At 36.9% G+C, this 21665-nt stretch overlaps 1 protein-coding gene across 2 annotated transcripts in view; it reads right to left on the bottom strand.

The window, feature by feature from the left end:
- Positions 1-21665, bottom strand: part of LOC133630221 (matrix metalloproteinase-16-like) — a 228238-nt gene that overhangs the window by 137372 nt on the left and 69201 nt on the right. For both annotated transcript variants that reach the window (XM_062021678.1, XM_062021679.1), the window contains 2 exons: positions 19050-19172; positions 928-1232 (listed from right to left, as the gene is read on the bottom strand). In XM_062021678.1, coding sequence (XP_061877662.1) covers positions 928-1232; positions 19050-19172 — 428 coding nt within the window. The remainder of the gene's footprint in view (positions 1-927; positions 1233-19049; positions 19173-21665) is intronic.

The raw sequence follows: 21665 nt of genomic DNA, 5'->3' as shown, positions 1-21665 counted from the left end.
TATATTATCACGATTAATTACACGATTATTCATTAATTTGATAACATTATTTTTTATTAAACCACCAAAACTTAACTTTAAATATAGTAAAAAAAAAAATAGAAAATGGATAGCAATTAGTAACAAATAAACCACAACAATAAAAATAATAACAGTATGTTTTTACACATTAGTATTTAGTATTAGTATTTAGTAATTATTGTATCACCAAAACTCAACTTTAAATGTAGTAAAAAAAAAAAAAGGTGATTTCCATACAGAAAACTGCTATTTTTTTCCCACGCTTTGACCCCTGCGCTCTACACAATGTTGCAGCTGATTGATGTATTTTCCCGTGGTTCACAAGCTTTACATGCTGCCAATGAATTAGCCTAGTCAGATCAAACGGTGGACCGGTGAAATTGTTCACAATGTAAATAAAACACTCACCCGATCATTCATTCAACCATTTGGCGCGTTATGGACTCACAGTCGTCATGAAGAATACACGACGCCATGCACAAGACGCAGCCCCAAAGACGAAGACGATTGTTCACAACAAAAATAAAAACACTCACACGATCATTCATTCAGCCATTTCGCGCGTTATGGACTCACAGTCGTCATGAATAATACATGACGCCATGCACAAGACGCAGCCCCAAAGACGAAGACGATCGACCCGACCATCAAGAAACAGACACCTCACGGAATGAAATTTACCACCCCTTACAGGCACTCAATAACTAAATTGTCATGTGACAGGCAGTGTTTTTTATAAAATTGTAAATGAATACAAGCAACTATTAACATATTTCACATTTCAATGCCAATATATCTACAAAATAAAATTAGTTAATAATTAGGTGGGTGCAGGTTTCAATTAGGTGCACTCTAAAGCCCTAAAATTCCGGTAGTGATAAGTGTAAAACCATAATCAGTGCTTACCATCATGGTTGGGGTTTCCTAGTGTCCAAGGCTCATCCGAGTCAAAGTGCGTGTCGCCTCCAATGCCCGGCCCTGGGAAGTAGGCGTGGGCCAGGAATCCGCCTTCACCGTCGAACGGTGAGCTGTCGCCATGGAAACCTGAGGCAAAGATGATGGTGATGTCCACGTCTCTCTTGGTCCGCTCCAGTTCACTGTAGGGCACGGCCTCGAAGCGCAGCGGCGTCACGTTTTGCCAGACGTCAAAAGCTCGTCGGATGGCATCGTGGGTCTCCTCCGCACCGACCTTGGGTGTCACGTTCTTTATGCTGTGGAGATACCACGCAGTGTGAAAGCTGTGGCGAGGTTTTACAAATCGCGATTGCAAAACTGATCCAGAGCGAGAACGTGGTCAACTAAAGGTTTGCGTGTGCTAAAACATGTGCAAACATATAGCAAACGCAAAGCTGGTCTACCAAACGTGTGCACACATCTGTTAAGTTAAATAAGTTCCACATTACATTTAGCGTCTCTGTCTTCATAAATATGAAGACTATGTGTTGATTTTTCAAAATGCCCACAACACTGGGAAAACGCAAATATATACTGAAAAATCAAAGCAAGCGGGGGCCATTTTGATATTTTTTATTTTAAAAAAACAATACAATATATGTATACAAAATATACATTTAGGCCTCCACTCAGGCTTGATCCCGGGGACCCCAAAGGGTTTTGGTCAAAAAAATATAAAAAATGTGTCATTATTCAGTATTATTATTTTTATTATTATTATTCAAGTTTTAAATCTCTAGATAAACATTAGGTCTATCTGTCAATATAACGTTTTTAAAGATTTAAGTTATATGCTCTTTTTGTCAAAGAAAACCCAGTTTTTTATGGAAAAAACACAAAATATGCAATATTTTCACCCAATAAATATTTTAAGTGGAATATTTGACATTATATAATAATTGGAGCCTTAAAAAGGTCAATAACTCATAACACCATTGATTTTAATTCATTATTATTTTTTGAGCAATGAAACTTAAATACAAATCACACTAACATTATTGGGGATCCAAAAGGGTCCTACTCATTAAAGTGTTAAAAAATAAATTATACATTTTTTTTACTGTTTACTTTTAACACAATAATCTCAACAATCTCAACTTCAGATCTATCCGCCAATTATACATTTTATTGTTGTTTATGTTTTTTGTTTGTTCGTTTGAGGTCCTTCTTTTTAAAAAAACAGCTCAGTTTTTTATATGGCAAATAGAAAATATGCAACATTTTCCCCAAAAAATATCTCACAGTGAAATATTTAATGTGACGTAATTGGAGCCTTGAATAGGTCAATAATTCATAATGACATTGATTTTGATTAATTATTATTTTTTAAAGAAAGAAACAGCCTGCATGGCAGCTTTGTGTTATTAGAGTAAACATTGCAACATTTTCTTGTTACATTTCACATGTTTGCTCTTTTATACCAGTTTTTATCTTTTTAATTTTTTCCAATCGTATTTTTAAAATGTGCCGTGGGGCCGTTAAAAAAATGACCTGGGGGCCGCACTTTGGACACCCCTGTTTAACGAGCACTATTTAGCATTTAATTTGGCAAAAATATGTACTAACTGACACAGATGGATAGAAAATCCTCTGTCCTACGTGTGTGTGTGTGTGTGTGTCAACATATTTGGACTGTCATAAGAATATGACATATTCAGCAATATTATTTTATAATTTTACAGCTGAATGCTGGGTGACTTAAGGGCCTGATTAATACTAATTCAATTGATGCGTTTCGGTGTCCTATAGGTTTTTTTTTTAAATTAAATTCCTTTTTTTCACATAGAATATACAAAACCCAAAACCAGTGAAGTTGGCACTTTGTGTAAATGGTCAATAAAAACAGAAAACAATGTTTTGCAAATCTTTTACAACCTATATTCAATTGAATGGACTGCAAAGGCAAAATACTTAATGTTAGAACTGAGAAACTATGTTATTTTTTCCAAATACTAGCTCATTTGGAATTTGATGCCTGCAACAATTAGCAAAAAAGACTAAGAAAGTTGAGGAATGCTTATCAAACACTTATTTGGAAGATCCCACAGGTGAACAGGCTAATTTGGAACAGGTGGGTGCCATGATTGGGTATAAAAGCAGCTTCCACGAAATGCTCAGTCATTCACAAACAAGGATGGGGCGAGGGTCACCAATTAGTCAACAAATGCGTGAGCAAATTCTCAAACAGTTTAAGAACAACATTTCTCAACCAGCTGTTGCAAGGAATTTAGGGATTTCACCATCTACGGTCTGTAATATCAGCAAAAGCTTCAGAGCATCTGGAGAAATCACTGCACGTAATCACTGCACATTGAATGCCCGTGACCTTTGATCCCTCAGGCGGTACTGCATCAAAAAGCGACATCAGTGTGTAAAGGATATCACCACACGACCTCAGGAACACTTCAGAAAACCACTGTCAGTAACTACAGTTGGTCGCTACATCTGTAAGTGCAAGTTAAAACTCTACTATGCAAAGTGAAAGCCATTTATCAACAACACCCAGAAACGCCGCCTGTCTCCCATTGAAAATGTGTGGCGCATAATGAAGCGTAAAATACCCCAATGGAGACAAGGGACTGTTGAACAACTTAAGCTGTACATCAAGCAAGAATGGGAAATAATTCCACCTGAAAAGCTTAAAAAATTGGTCTCCTCAGTTCCCAAATGTTTACTGAGTGTTGCTAAAAGGAAAGGCCATGTAACACAGTGGTGAAAAATGCCCCTGTGCCAACTTTTTTGCAATGTGCGCTGCCATTAAATTCTAAGTTAATGATTATTTTCAAAAAAACATTACGTTTCTTAGTTGGAACATTAAATATCTTGTCTTTGCAGTCTATTCAACTGAATATAAGTTGAAAAGGATTTGCAAATCATTGTATTCTGTTTTTATTTACCATTTACACAACGTGCCAACTTCACTGGTTTTGGGTGTTGTACTTTATTTTGTTTTCAAGTAAAAAAACAACAACACATTTTTAAGATGTGGCGGCTAAACTACTTTAGGGGGGAACCCTGATGTTACTGCATATGTCAGCAGCTAAATTAGGAGCCTTCATAACCTGTTTTGACATGGGTCTACTATCATTCATACTGTATTCCAAGTAATAGTGTGATAAACATCGTTACCGCAGGAAACTGAAATATACACTACCGTTCAAAAGTTTGGGGTTACCCAAACAATTTTGTGAAATAGCCTTCATTTCTAAGAACAAGAATATACTGTCGAGTTTCAGATGAAAGTTCTCTTTTTCTGGCCATTTTGAGCGTTTAATTGACCCCACAAATGTGATGCTCCAGAAACTCAATCTGCTCAAAGGAAGGTCAGTTTTGTAGCTTCTGTAACGAGCTAAACTGTTTTCAGATGTGTGAACATGATTGCACAAGGGTTTTCTAATCATCAATTAGCCTTCTGAGCCAATGAGCAAACACATTGTACCATTAGAACACTGGAGTGATAGTTGCTGGAAATGGGCCTCTATACACCTATGTAGATATTGCACCAAAAAGCAGACATTTGCAGCTAGAATAGTCATTTACCACATTAGCAATGTATAGAGTGTATTTCTTTAAAGTTAAGACTAGTTTAAAGTTATCTTCATTGAAAATAAGGACATTTCAATATGACCCCAAACTTTTGAACGGTAGTGTACATTATGATACAGATTTTAGGCCGTATAACCCATCCCTATTGGCAACTAGTCCCGGGTGTACCCTGACTCTCTCCCGAAGTCAAGCGGGAAAGTCTCCAGCTCACCTGCAACCCTGCCAGGATAAAAAAATGGCTTGATGTATGAATACCGTATTTTCCGGACCATAGAGCGCACCGGATTATAAGGCGAACTGCTGATGAGCGGGTCTATTCAGGTTTATTTTCATACATAAGGCACACCGGATTATATGGCGCATTAAAGGGGTCATATTAGGATTCCTTGACTTCCTTGTGGTCTACATAACATGTAATGGTGGTTCTTTGCTCAAAATGTTGCATAGATGATGTTTTACACATCATCTTCAAGTCGCTTTCTGAGCGTCTTTTCAGGATGCGCCATTTTGTGGGCGGTCTTATTTACGTGGCTCACCTTCGACAGCGTCTTCTCCCCGTCATCTTTGTTGTAGCGGTGTAGCGTGCAAGGACGGGAGTGGAAGAAGTGTCAAAAGATGGCGCTAACTGTTTTAATGACATTCAGACTTTACTTCAATCAATAACGGAGCAGCATCTCCTCATCCGTGGCCGGAAATGTGTCCCGTGAAAAACAGTCAGACCGGAACTCTCTAATAACTAAAGTTCCTTGGGTGAATAATGTAAACTCACTACACCGGTATGTTTTAGCGCTTCCATAGCAAGATATAAGTAAGAACTTTGCGCTAATTTATATTAGAAATGGCAAAAGGGGAGGATGAATGTCACCTAACAAGAAGATAGAGAACAAGAAGACACTTGTTGACTACGGCGTCGCCACGGACTACAATGGTGGACGAGCGCAAATTCTCAGGTTTTATGCAGATCGCAAATACATGTCAGCAGATACCAGACGGTAAGAAAAGTTGCTTTTGCATAATATTGCAAAACACAACGGCAGATAATATGTCTGCTAATGGGTGCCATTACACACACCATAATAATACTCGTATGTTGACAATCCATCAAGCGGTGCGGCTTCATAGCTTACCAAAGTCGTACTGAAACATTTTGACAGATTTTTGAGCGCCGTGTGTAATGTTCTATATTCTCAATGGAACATTGAGAATATATGACATGGCACCCCAAACCATCACTGATGGTGGAAACATTACACTAGACTTCAGGCAACGTGGATCCTGTGCCTCTCCTGTCTTCCTCCAGACTCTTGCACCTCGATTTCCAAAGGAAATGCAAAAATTGCTTTCGTTTCCACCATCAGTGATGGTTTGGGGTGCCATGTCATCTGCTGGTGTCGGTCCACTCTGTTTCCTGAGATCCAGGGTCAACGCAGCCGTCTACCAGCAAGTTTTAGAGCACTTCATGCTTCCTGCTGCTGACCTGCTCTATGGAGATGGAGATTTCAAGTTCCAACAGGACTTGGTGCCTGCACACAGCGCAAAATCTACCCGTGCCTGGTTTACGGACCATGGTATTTCTGTTCTAAATTGGCCCGCCAACTCCCCTGACCTTAGCCCCATAGAAAATCTGTGGGGTATTGTGAAAAGGAAGATGCAGAATGCCAGACCCAAAAACGCAGAAGAGTTGAAGGCCACTATCAGAGCAACCTGGGCTCTCATAACACCTGAGCAGTGCCAGAAACTCATCGACTCCATGCCACGCCGCATTAACGCAGTAATTGAGGCAAAAGGAGCTCCAACCAAGTATTGAGTATTGTACATGCTCATATTTTTCATTTTCATACTTTTCAGTTGGCCAACATTTCTAAAAATCCCTTTTTTGTATTAGCCTTAAGTAATATTCTAATTTTGTGACACACGGAATTTTGGATTTTCATTTGTTGCCACTTCAAATCATCAAAATTAAATGAAATAAACATTTGAATGCATCAGTCCGTGTGCAATGAATAAATATAATGTACAAGTTACACCTTTTGAATGCAATTACTGAAATAAATCAAGTTTTTCAAAATATTCTAATTTACTGGCTTTTACCTGTATATATATACATATATATATACATATATATATATATATATACATATATATATATACATATATATATATATATACATATATATATATATACATAATATATATATATATATATATATATATATATATATATATATATATATATATATATATATATACATAATATATATATATATATATATATATATATATATATATATATATATATATATATATATATATATATATATATATATATATATATATATATATATATATATATATATATAGAGCGCGGCCCCCAACCAAATTGCAAATTGTTTTACCCCAATGCGGCCCCGGAGTCAAAAAGTTTGGGGACCCCTGCTCTAACCACTAGGCCACTGAGTAGGTTTGTGTGACTAGCACTTATCATTACACCATGTACCAAATAAAATAGCTTCGAGGTTGGTATCCACAACTAGAATCATTCTGTACATTAGGCACACCGAGTTGTAATGCGATTTTTGAGAAAATGAAAGGCTTTTAAGTGCGCCTTATCGTCCGAAAAATACGGTATTTCTATATTTTTTATGGAATTTTGACTATTATGCATAAGTTGAATGTAAATTGATTTTAATTTAAATTTTAAAGCTACACTAAAGGTTTCACAAATCACAAATTGTGTTTTAATCTTCCAAGTCTGAGGGATAATCTTGTCCAGATTTGAGAATTTGACATACTGTGGTTTTTAATCTGGACCTGAACTAAAGTGTGTTAATGTGACTTTATTTCATTTTCACAAATAGATGAAAGGTTACAGAAACCATAAACTTTGTTATGATTAATCTTCACACATTTATATTCATAGCGTTGCACGACAGTAGTGACACAATGATTTAATTATGACCTTTCAACAGAAGCGTATTAGTCTAATCAGTGTTGCACACCATTTGAATTGGAAGCTAACTTCAGCCTTGTTAACATCAGGTGCAGCAAAACAAACACACAAATCGCAACACCGACGCACTGATTGTTAGAACACGGAGGCTGTGATAACACATTCACAGATTGAGATATGCATTTGCAAAATAGTTTTGCCTCAATAATACTGTTCACAGGACTGTGCATTTTAGGATGTGAAAAAGTCGGCACAGACTACAAAGGCGGAAGCGTGCAATTTTTCAGGATTTATGCAGATCCCAAATACAGATCAGCAGGTACCAGATGGTAAGAAAAGTTGGTTTTTCATAATATTGTAAAACAAAACACCAGATAATGTGTCCGCTAATGGATGCCATTTTGCGGTCTTATACACACACCACAATAACACTCGTACTTCTGACTATGGTCGGTCGGTGAGCACAACCAGAATAATTACGTACATTAGGCGCACCGCGTTATAGGGCGCACCGTCGACCTTTGAGGAAATGAAAGGATTTTAAAGGCCTACTGAAATGAAATTTTTTTATTTAAACGGGGATAGCAGATCCATTCTATGTGTCATACTTGATCATTTCGCAATATTGCCATATTTTTGCTGAAAGGATTTAGTAGAGAACATCGACGATAAAGTTCGCAACTTTTGGTCTCTGATAAAAAAAAGCCTTGCCTGTACCGGAAGTAGCGTGACGTCACAGGAGGAAGGACTGCTCACATTTTCCCATTGTTTACAATGCAGCGAGAGAGATTCGGACCGAGAAAGCGACGATTACCCCATTAATTTGAGCGAGGGTGAAAGATTCGTGGATGAGGAACGAGAGAGTGAAGGACTAGAGTGTAGTGCAGGACGTATCTTTTTTCGCTCTGACCGTAACTTAGGTACAAGGGTTCATTAGATTCCACACTTTCTCCTTTTTCTATTGTGGATCACGGATTTGTATTTTAAACCACCTCGGATACTATATCCTCTTGAAAATGAGAGTCGAGAACGCGAAATGGACATTTACAGTGACTTTTATCTCCACGACAATACATCGGTGAAGCTCTTTAGCTACTGAGCTAACGTGATAGCCTCGGGCTTAAATGCAGATAGAAACAAAAGAAATAAACCCCTGACTGGAAGGATAGACAGAAAATCAACAATACTATTAAACCATGGACATGTAAATACACGGTTAATGCTTTCCAGCCTGGCGAAGCTTAACAATGTTGTTGCTAACAACGCCATTGAAGCTAACTTAGCAACGGGACCTCACAGAGCTATGCCAAAAACATTAGCTATCCACCTACGCCAGCCAGCCCTCATCAACACCCGTGCTCACCTGCGTTCCAGCGATAGACAGAGCGACAAAAGACTTCACCCGATCATAGATGCGGTCGGCGGCCCGGAGACGGAGGAAGTCAAGGTGAGGTCGGCGGCTAGCGCGTCTGCTATCCATCTCAAAGTCCTCCTGGTTGTGTTGCTGTAGTCCGCCGCTAATACACCGATCCCACCTACAACTTTCTTCTTTGCAGTCTTCATTGTTCATTAAACAAATTGCAAAAGATTCACCAACACAGATGTCCAGAATACTGTGGAATTTTGAGATGAAAACAGAGCTTTTTTGTATTGGATTCAATGGGGTCCGAATACTTCCGTTTCAACCATTGACGTCACGCGCATACGTCATCATACATAGACGTTTTCAACCGGTTTAGCGGGAAATTTAAAATTGCACTTTATAAGTTAACCCGGCCGTATTGGCATGTGTTGCAATGTTAAGATTTCATCATTGATATATAAACTATCAGACTGCGTGGTCGGTAGTAGTGGCTTTCAGTAGGCCTTTAAGTGCGCCTTATAGTCCGAAAAATACGGTAATACAAAGTTGGCAGCAACCGTCTCAAAAAAGGCTTATCCTACATGCTGCCATTTCCATGCTCATAGTTGGTGGCTTACGCAGAACTAAATGGAGCAATTTGTGGTGTAAAGCAGCTCTGATACGTTGCAGGTGTCCAGAGGATTGGACATTTTCCTTCCATGGAAATCTACTTTCTAATTAAGGATTATCAACACTGCACTGCCCACTAAAAGCCCAAGTCCGGTTAGTCATGGCAGGGAAACTTCTCTTTGATTTATTTGCTCTGAAAACACCTGGTGGACCAAAAATAGGGTTTCCCTCTGGTTTCGTCGCAGCTTCTAAGCATATCTGCATCAACCAACGACAGTATGTTTACCTTCTAAAGTGGCTGCAAAGTGTGCATGTACTGGCGTATTTTAAAAGTATTTTTGTAGGCAGGGGATTATATGGGTGGTAATAGCAGAACACTTGTGGGCTGTGAAAGCTTGCTGCAAACATCACATTTTACATTGCACAGCCACTTAGTCTTCGGATCAAGATTTTGTTGGGAGCAGCTTTAAAAAGGACCTATTACACACAAAAAAACTTTCTTTACCTTTTGGTACCTTTTTTTGTGTATTCGGAATGTGCTTAAGTACCGAAAATGTGAAATCTAACCATGGAGGAGATATTTATAAAACGATCCTGCATTCCTTCCTACTTTTTCCAAACGAGATAATTGGAATTTTCCCGATTGGTGGTTAATATTTACCCGAAGAACATCACACAAGTCCACTATTGTAGACAGATGCTCCTTCTTTATCCTCTAGTTGTGGGGCAGACTGGCATCGTTCGTTTTTGCCATTTCTAACACAAAGTAGTGTATAGTTCTAACTTATATCTGTCAGTACTCTCCATATGGTACTGCTAAAAACTGAACTATGTAAACCCACTACACCGGTAGTTTTTAGCTTTTCCATAGCGAGTCTACTAACAGATATGAGTTAGAACTTTACGCTACTTGATATTAGAAATAGCAGAATTAATGCCCCATAACAAGAATACGAAGCTTATCGACTATGGTGTCGGCACAAACTACAATGGAGGACGTGCGCACATTTTCAGGACTTATGCAGATCTCAAATACACATCCGCAGGTACCAGAAGGTAAGAAAAGTTGCTTTTGCATAATATTGCGAAACAAAACGCCAGATAATATCTCTTACCTTATACACACACCATAATAATAATCGTATGTTGAAGCACAGTACGTCTGACTACGGTAGCCGTAAGGCTCTGACAATCCATCAATCTATGCGGCTTCATAACTTACCAAAGTCGTACTAAAACATTTTGAAAAATTTTTGAGCACGTGTATAATGTTCTATATTCTGAATGGAACATTATAAGTTTTGTTGTTGTTTACTGGCGTCATATTGCAGTATACTAAGGGTGTAATGGTACATGTATATGTATTGAACCGTTTCGGTACGGGGGATTCGGTTCGGTTCGGAGGTGTACCTAACGAGTTTCCACACGGACATATTAAGTAGCGTACCACACGTTGTGTGAACAATGCACACCGAGGCACAACACACGGCATGCTAGCAGCGACCGGGCTACTACAAAATGCAAAAGCCAGAACTGGAAGACCCTCCTGCCTCGTTAAGATCTCCCGTTTGGGAACATTTCGGCTTCGTGCACACATTTTCAGGACTTATGCAGATCTCAAATACACATCAGCTGGTACCAGACGGTAAGAAAAGTTGCTTTTGCATAATATTGTGAAACAAAACGCCAGATAATATCTCTTACCTTATACACACACCATAATAATAATCGTATGTTGAAGCACAGTACGTCTGACTACGGTAGCCGTAAGGCTCTGACAATCCATCAATCTATGCGGCTTCATAGCTTACCAAAGTCGTACTAAAACATTTTGACACATTTTTGAGCATGTGTTTAATGTTCTATATTGTAAATGGAACGTTATAAGTTTTGTTGTTGTTTACTGGCGTCATATTGCAGTATACACATATCGCTTGTGTGTGACTGCCATCTACTGGTCACATTTATCATTGCACCGTGTACCAAATAAAATAGCTTCAAGGTCGGTAAGCACAACCAGAATTATTCCGTACATTAGGCGCACCGGGTTATAAGGCACACTGTCGATTTTTGAGAAAACAAAGGGATTGCGCTTTATATTCCAAAAAATACGGTAAGACCCCTTTAAACGGGAACTGGAATTTTGCCCATCATTCACAATCCCTATGTGAGAAAAGAACATGCCTTTTTGTTTTTTGTGTATTTTGAATTCTAAAATACAGCTCTTACTAGACGGCTAACAATGGAGCTAATGGCATTATCTATTCCGCCTATAAAACCCTCTAAGAAAACATCCAAAAACCGCCGACAATACTTCATTTACAAGCCGTGACCAACATATTAACCAAGTATTAGCGACATTGTTATTATTTATACCATAAATTCCAGACTACTAGCCGCAACTTTTTTCCTACGGTTTGAACCCTGTGGCTTATAAAACGGAACGGCTAATTTCTGGATTTTTCTTCACGGACAAATATCAGAATCAAAATCGGAATCAGGAATACTTTTTGTATATCCCCAGGGGTACATTCAGGTGTTATTGTTGCTCTTCATGTATACAGTATTGGGAAATAAAATGAGATAATGAAATAAGCAATATCATAAAATTAGCTACCGTATTTTTCGGACTATAAGTTGCAGCTTTTTTAATAGTTTGGCCGGGGGTGCGACTTATACTCAGGAGCGACTTATGTGTGAAATGATTAACACATTAGCGTAAAATATCAAATAATATTATTTAGCTCATTCACGTAAGAGACTAGACGTATAAGATTTCATGGGATTTAGCGATTAGGAGTGACAGATTGATTGGTAAACGTATAGCATGTTCTATATGTTATAGTTATTTGAATGACTCTTACCATAATATGTTACGTTAACATACCAGGCACGTTCTCAGTTGGTTATTTATGCCTCATATAACGTACACTTATTCAGCCTGTTGTTCACTATTCTTTATTTATTTTAAATTGCCTTTCAAATGTCTATTCTTGGTGTTGGCTTTTATCAAATACATTTCCCCCAAAAATGCAACTTATACTCCAGTGTGACTTATATATGTTTTTTTCCTTCTTTATTATGCATTTTCGGCCGGTGCGACCTATACTCCGGAGCGACTTATACTCCGAAAAATACGGTATACAATAAACAAAAAGTACCAAGTATATGTACAAGGTAGACAATATTTACATGGTGAAATAACCAGATTTGGTGCGGAAGAAGATAATGCTCCTTTTTAACCATAAAGTGTAAAAATATATTGGAAAGATTGCCCAGTTATGGGGTTTAATAAATATGTCCGGGTTAATAGACCAGTATCCAAGACTATTAAAGTGATGCATTGTAAAGTTTAATGGGCACAGGCAGCAATGACCTTCTGTGGCGTTCTGTTTTGCATCGTGGTGGGATAAGTCTTGCACTTAAAGTGCTTTTGGTGTTTGACCAGCACCTTGTGGAGTGGGTGAGGGACATTGTCCAAGATGTTACAGGTTCCTTCTCTCTGACACTGTTGTCAGAGAGTCCATCTCCATCCCAACGATGTCCCCGGCCTTTCAGATCAGTTTAATGAGACTGTTATATACACAATTTTGTGGAATAGCCTTCATTTCTAAGAACAAGAATAGACTGTCGAGTTTCAGATGAAAGTTCTCTTTTTCTGGTCATTTTGAGCGTTTAATTGCCCCCACAAATGTGATGCTCCAGAAACTCAATCTGCTCAAAGGAAGGTCAGTTTTGTAGCTTCTTTAACGAGCTAAACTGTTTTCAGATGTGTGAACATGATTGCACAAGGGTTTTCTAATCATCAATTAGCCTTCTGAGCCAATGAGCAAACACATTGTACCATTAGAACACTGGAGTGATAGTTGCTGGAAATGGGCCTCTATACACCTATGTAGATATTGCACCAAAAACCAGACATTTGCAGCTAGAATAGTCATTTACCACATTAGCAATGTATAGAGTGTATTTCTTTAAAGTTAAGACTAGTTTAAAGTTATCTTCATTGAAAAGTACAGTGCTTTTCCTTCAAAAATCAGGACATTTCAATGTGGCCCCAAACTTTTGAACGGTAGTGTATATATATATATATACATATATATATATACATATACATATATATATATATACATATACATACATATATATATATATATATATATATATACATATATATATATACATATATATATATACATATATATATATATACATGTATATATATATATATATATACATATACATATATATATATACATATACATATATACATATATATACAGTATATATACACATACATATATATACATATATATATATACACATATACATACATACATACATACATATATATATATATATATATATATATATATATATACACATATATACATATATATATATATATATATATATATATATATATATATATATATATACATATATATATATATATATATACATACATATATATATATATATACATATATATATATATATATATACATATATATATATATACATATATATATATATATATATATATACATATATATATATATATACATATATATACATATATATATATATATATATATATATACATATATATATATATATACATATACATATATATATATATATATACATATATATACATATATATATATATATATATATATATATACATATATATATATGTATATATATACATATATATACATATATGTATATATATACATATATATATATATATATATATATATACATATATATATATATATATATATATATACATATATGTATATATATACATATATATATATATATATATATATATATATATATATATATATATATATATACATATACATATATATACATATACATATATATATATATATATATATATATATATATATATATATATATATATATATATATATATATATATATATATATATATATATATATATATATATATATATATATATATATATATATATATATATATATATATATATATATATATATATATATATATATATATATATATATATATATGAAACCTTTTTGGATGTTTTTAAGACCAACAATTTCTGTCAATTAAGTTGGCTTGGCTGATTTCATAACCATTTGGCATGTTGGTTCAAGGGCAAACAATGATTAAAGTGCAAACACACTCAGGGAGCAGCTGTAAATTGAGGAATGAAAGAATTCCAACCTTCTCTGAGGCCATATCAAATATTCAACGCCATGTTGCGAGGTGATAATTACTCTGGATGTGACTCGTGCGCTACAACAGTACTTGCATGCAGGGAAAAACAGTAGGGATGCCAAAGCTAATTAGGGCCTCCCAACCGCTCGTACTGTATGCGGCTATGTGGAAACAAGTGCACACTGGGTGCCCATGCATTAATTATGCCTTTCCAAATGGCAGCTCTGTTTTGTGATGGTTATTTAACGAGTTTGAAGGCGAATGATGGATATTTTCAAGATGGGTCAAGACTTGACATGACCGTGACCAAGGCCGAAAGGAAACACACGGCAGAGCAAACGGAAATTTCTGGAAGGGCATTTAAGATTCAGTTGTAGGAAGGTGTCATTCCATTTTTCACTTGCTTTTATTGATCAACATGTCAGTCCTATTGACTGAGCAGAATGTTAAACCCACTTTAGCTAATGAAAGCTAACACATAAAATCTCTATTACACGATGACCTTCTCGTCAATTTGTTACAGTTGGCCCGGTTGTGTATGGAAGTGGTAATTGCTGTCAATGGTACAATGTCACAACGGTGACAAATTCATTAATTTTAAAATGCTATTCATACTTTACTACTAGCGAATATAAAAAATGACATTAAGATAAAGTAATATGTAGAGATGTCCGATAAAGGCTTTTTTGCCGATATTCCGATATTGTTCAACTCTTAATTACCGATTCCGATATAAACCGATACCGATATATACAGTCGTGGAATTAACACATTATTATGCCTAATTTTGTTGCGATGCCCCGCTGGATGCATTAAACCAGTGTTTTTCAACCACTGTGCCGCGGCACACTAGCGTACCGTGAGATATTGTCTGGTGTGCCGTGTGAGATTATGTAATTTCACCTAATTGGGTTAAAAAAATATTTTTTTGCAAACCAGTAATTATAGTCTGCAAATGATGTGTTGTTGTTGACAGATTGCTGGACGACAGCAAAGACTTACAGCGCGTGGAGCCGCAGACGGCGTCCACAAAGTATATCCGTACATGACATGACAATGAACATCAAAATAGGAGCGCAAGACAAGAACAAAAACACCAAAAAACTCCAAATAAGTCACAGCGTGATGTGACAGGTCATGACAGTACACCTACTTTGAGACAAGAGCTATAGTGAAGCATGGTTGGTTATGGTTTGAATATCCAACAATTGCGAGAATAACTTTTTATTGTCAATGTTGGCTGCTGAGTTTAATTTTTTTATGTTTTCTGCTCGTGGTGTGCCTCGAAATTATTTAAATGAAAAAAATGTGCCTTGGCTCAGAAAAGGTTGAAAAACACTGCATTAAACAATGTAACTTTACCATGAATTGATTAACGTGGACCCCGACTTAAACAAGTTGAAAAACTTATTCGGGTGTTACCATTTAGAGGTCAATTATACGGAATATGTACTGTACTGTGCAATCTACTAATACAAGTTTCAATCAATCAATCAAAAACAAGGTTTTCCAAAATAAGAGAACAACTTCAACTCCAGTTATGGAAAAAAAATGCCAACATGGCACTGCCATATTTATTATTGAAGCACAAAGTGCATTATTTCTTTTAACATGCCTCAAAAATAGCTTGGAATTTGGGACATGCTCTCCCTGAGATAATCCTAATACCCACTACAACTATGGGAAATACTATACTTTGACTTTCACAAAGTGCATTATTTATCTATTTTTTTTAAACATGCCTCAAAATAACAGCTACAAAAACAATGAAGGCACACAGCTTCAGTCCAGAGTATACTAGAGCATACTTGCCAACCTTGAGACCTCCTAATTCGGTAGCGGGGGGTGTATATTGTAGCGTCCCGGAAGAGTTAGTGCTGCAAGGGGTTCTGGGTATTTGTTCTGTTGTGTTTATGTTGTGTTACGGTGCGGATGTTCTCCCGAAATGTGTTTGTCATTCGTGTTTGGTGTGGGTTCACAGTGTGGCGCATATTTGTAACAGTGTTAAAGTTGTTTATGACCTGTATGGCTGTTGACCAAGTATGCTATGCATTCACTTGTGTGTGTGAAAAGCCGTAGATATCATGTGACTGGGGGGTCACCTACATCTTCGGTCCTCTCCAAGGTTTCTCATAGTCATTCTCATTGACATCCCACTGGGTTGTGAGTTTTTCCTTGCCCTTATGTGGGATCTGAACCGAGGATGTCGTTGTGGCTTGTGCAGCCCTTTGAGACACTTGTGATTTAGGGCTACATAAATAAACATTGATTGATTGATTGATTGATTTGGGTGGGCGGGGATGCAAATCTAGCCAGAAACACCCCTGCTTAAAACGGCATTCTTTTTGTATTGTTTCTATTTCACAAATTCCTCAGTAAATTCACCAAATTGTCAGTTATTGAGGATGTTTAGCTGATTGGAGAGCTGGCTTCCGCAGCTAGTGGGTCCACGACGATGACTTCTCACGCCTACTTATGACGGTACCTCAAGTTTCAAGTTTCAAGTTTATTCACAATACCATATTACGATTACAACAGTAGTGAATATCCATTTAGGGATGGTGGTAAGTGAAAGGGTCCCCCAGATAAGCTAGAAGAAGCTTTTAGCAGGGGGTCCAGAGGTCAGTATATGCATGGAATGCTGAAACATGGTGGCAAGCACAAAAATGCGATACGATAAACACAAAATAGGAACACAAAAGCAAGCATACACATACATACCAGTGTTTCCCATAAACTGCCAAGATACCTGTGGTGGTGGGGGCGTGGCTATGGGCGTGGTCACCATGACATCATCTAGTAATTTGCATAATTTACTACATGATATGATTTTCTCTAAAAAGGCTCAAAAAATGTATACTTACTAATTAATAATAACAGTTTTGTTTTAAACGTCCATCCATCCATTTTACAATATAATTACAACACTTTATGTACATATTTATATACAGATTTGAACAATAAGTTATTCACTGAAATATATTTATTAATTGTGGTTCTTACAAAAAATATATCTTATAAAATATAAAAGCTAAAATGTCTCTTAAAGCTCCGCCCCTTTAATTAGTGCATACTAAATAATTTAACTTTAGCCTACTACTACAACCATATTATTTACCAGCAACATAAAGTGAAACAGAGGCAGAGGTGTCCTGCCACAGTCAGCAACAAATAAACAGAAAACAGTAGTGGTCAAATACAAATAAGGCAACAAGAGAAGTATCCTACACTTCTCTTTTGTAAAGTAAATCTGAACAGCCGATATGGGCATCTACATCAACTATATGATTTGTCTGAGAAGCTGGACAAGACACAAAAAAATAAAAATAAATAAAAATTAAAAATAAAAATTATTTTTTTTATTTTTTTATTTGTGGCGGACGTAATTCTTTCGTGGCGGGCCGCCACAAATAAATGAATGTGTAGGAAACACTGCATACATACATTCATTCAACCACGCACAACCCAACAGTAGACTACCCCACATGAGGCATTAGAGATAGGAGGTTAATAGGTATGATTTCAGTTTCTTTTTGAAGTTGGAGAATGAATACAGCATCCTGAGGCTCTCAACAAGCCGGTTCAAGATCTTTGGTCCCCTGCATACAACACTTCGAGCAGTACAAGCCAGTAGACGATGTTTACCTGATATCAGGTCAAAGTTACAAGTGTTGTGGGCATGCTGGGGACGATAGATAGGAACCAAGCTACAGAGCCTGAGATTCACTCATTTACTACATCCATTGTACCAGTTTGAAAGCTGGGGCCAAATGTGACTGACTGGGCGCACATCCATTTTGTCCGTGTACAAATACGCACATTAGAGCAAATACACAATTCTATCACATAACCATAATATGTCCCCAGATTTCCACCGGTGGTTCCTCCTCCTCTCGGTTTCTGCCTCTGCTCATTTCCACATACAGTACCCCTTGCACCCTTCACTGACCTTTAGACAGCTCCCACATCTGAGGCAACAGTAATAAAACCAAGGTCTTGTGATCACCGACTCAAATCCCTTGTGTAATAACTTCAGATGAGAAATGCAAAAAGCAAGAGCTTCTGTGATCGGTGATAAACAGACGCAAAAACAGCTCATTTCATAGTACCCACAAAGTCCGACTCTTAAGGATTTCCCCATAAAACACAAAGCCAAGGAGTAAGCCACAGTATCGACAGAAGAGATTTCCCAAAACGTGGTCGAGTAACCTCGAACTCAACCTCAGCTCACAGCAACGTTGAACTTTCAATGACCCTCGTGTTTTCTACCTTCTCTACGTGGGTGGGATGTGAAAAAAGAAACCGCAAAACAAATTTAAGGAGCAGAATTACCATTGACTCGGTTCTGGGTGTTTCTTTTTACAAGCAAGCTTTTCAGAGGCACTCACCTGTAAGTGATATGTTTGTGTTGCCACTTTTGTCCCGTGAGGGCGTATCGCCGTTTCCTGACGCTGAATTTTGTAACACCTGCCATCTGGTCAGGAACGCCACATCTGGGCTTCTTCATCCACCTGCGGGAAAGAGTAAATTATGTTGACACTGATGACGCTCAGTCGGGTCGACTGCAGCTCATATCAGTACAGTAGGAAACTACCGGGATCTGAACTCCTGTCTCCATGCCAATGTTGCACGAATTATGGAAGTATTGCTGTAGCAAAACAATTAGAAAATACGTATTTAACACCACACTAGAAATGCAAATGATGCATGTGTTCGTAAATGGATGATGGACTTAAACATTTTAGATGAAAGACATATCATGGAATGATATTTGGAAAAATGCCAATAAGCCCTTTAGAAGCATTAAAGATAAGCTGACTCAATTTAAGATACTGAATAGATTGTATTTTACATCTTCTCAGCTGTTTAAAATTGGGGTAGGAGATAGCAAGTTATGCATGAAGTGTCGGGCAGCCGAGGCAACTCTTGTTCATTTGTTGTGGGAATGTCAGAGAATAAAAGAGTTATGGTTGAAAACAACACAAGAAGCAATCACATTCCTAAATATAAACATCCCAATGACACCGCAAACTTGTATTCTTGGGGATCTCCATCAATTTAGTAACGTGTCATCAAAGAGTAAAAATGCTTTTCTTTCAATATGCATAATAACAAAAAGGGTAATATTTAAAAAATGGATAGCTGTTGATAGTCCAACTCATACTGACTGGTACACACAAGCTATGGAGACGATATCAGTAGAATAAACTACATTTAGTTTAGATAATAATGAGTCATATATTGGAATATGGGATCCATTATTTAAATTTGTTTCAACTATTAAATGAACCAAAATATGACTTATTGTATCTTTGTGGAAAGTGTTGGACACGGTGTGTTGTCGGGCTTATGAGATGTGATGCAAGTGTAAGCCACTGTGACACTATTGTTCATTTCTAATTTTTTTAAATTATTTTTTGTTGGTGTTTTTAATGGTGATGTCGGTGGGGGTTTTTTGGTCACTGCTGTTTTGAAATTGTTGCTAGTGTTGATGCTGTTGTCGATAATGTTTGTTTTTGTTTCGCTACATTTGGATTGTTCCGTGTCGTATTTGTGTGTCTTCAATTGCTCTGTTTGTTGTTGTTCTTGGTGTTGCTGGGACGGGTTTGGTTTTGGAGTTGGGTTGCATTGTTGTGGTATTGTTGTGTATTGTTTTGTTGATTGATTAATAAATTCATTAAAAAAAAAACAAAAAAAACGCGTATTTCAATCTATGTGTGTGTACTGTATTTTCCGGACCATAGGGCGCAAAGGATTATAAGGCGCACTACCGACGAGCGGGCTACTCAGGTTTTTTATCATACAAAAGGTGCACCGGATTATAGACCGCATTAAAGGGGTCATATTATAATTTTTTTCTAAATGTAAAATACTTTATTGTGGTCTACATAACATGTAATGGTGGTTCTTTGGTCAAAATGTTGCATGGATGATGTTTTACACATCATCTTCAAGCCGCTTTCTGACAATCTCTTCATGATGCGCCGTTTTGTGGGCGGTCTTATTTACGTGGCTCACCTTCGGCAGCGTCTTCTCCCCGTCATCTTTCTTGTAGCGGTGTAGCGTGCAAGGACGGGAGTGGAAGAAGTGTCAAAAGATGGAGCTAACTGTTTTAATGACATTCAGACTTTACTTCAATCAATAACGGAGCAGCATCTCCTCATCCGGAAACAACAACAAGGCTGGAAATGTGTTCCGTAAAAAAGGTCCGACTAGAACTCTGTAATAACTAAAGTTCCTTGGGTGAATAATGTAAACTCACTATACCGGTATGTTTTAGCGCTTCCATAGCGAGATATAAGTAAGAACTTTACACTACTTAATATTAGAAATGGCAAAAGCGGAGGATGAATGTCCCATAACAAGAAGATAGAGAAAAAGAAGACACTTGTTGACTACGGTGTCGTCACGGACTACAATGTCGGACGGGCGCAAATTTTCAGGATTTATGCAGATCCCAAATACACATCACAGGTACCAGAAGTTAAGAAAAGTTGGTTTTACATAATATTGCAAAACACAACACCAGATAATATGTCTGCTAATGGGTGCCACTTTGCAGTCCTTATACACACACCATAGTACCGTATTTTTCGGACTATAAGTCGCAGTTTTTTTCATAGTTTGGTCGGGGGTGCGACTTTTACTCAGGAGCGACTTATGTGTGAAATGATTAACACATTAGCGTAAAATATCAAATAATATTATTTAGCTCATTCACGTAAGAGACTAGACGTATAAGATTTCATGGGATTTAGCAATTAGGAGTGACAGATTGTTTGGTAAACGTATAGCATGTTCTATATGTTATAGTTATTTGAATGACTCTTACCATAATATGTTACGTTAACATACCAGGCACGTTCTCAGTTGGTTATTTATGCCTCATATAACGTACACTTATTCAGCCTGTTGTTCACTATTCTTTATTTATTTTAAATTGCCTTTCAAATGTCTATTCTTGGTGTTGGCTTTTATCAAATACATTTCCCCCAAAAATGCGA

The sequence above is a fragment of the Entelurus aequoreus genome, linkage group LG15, assembly GCF_033978785.1.
Source record: "Entelurus aequoreus isolate RoL-2023_Sb linkage group LG15, RoL_Eaeq_v1.1, whole genome shotgun sequence".
Taxonomy (NCBI): Eukaryota; Metazoa; Chordata; class Actinopteri; order Syngnathiformes; family Syngnathidae; genus Entelurus; species Entelurus aequoreus.
This window is presented reverse-complemented; position numbering and strand designations above follow the sequence as displayed.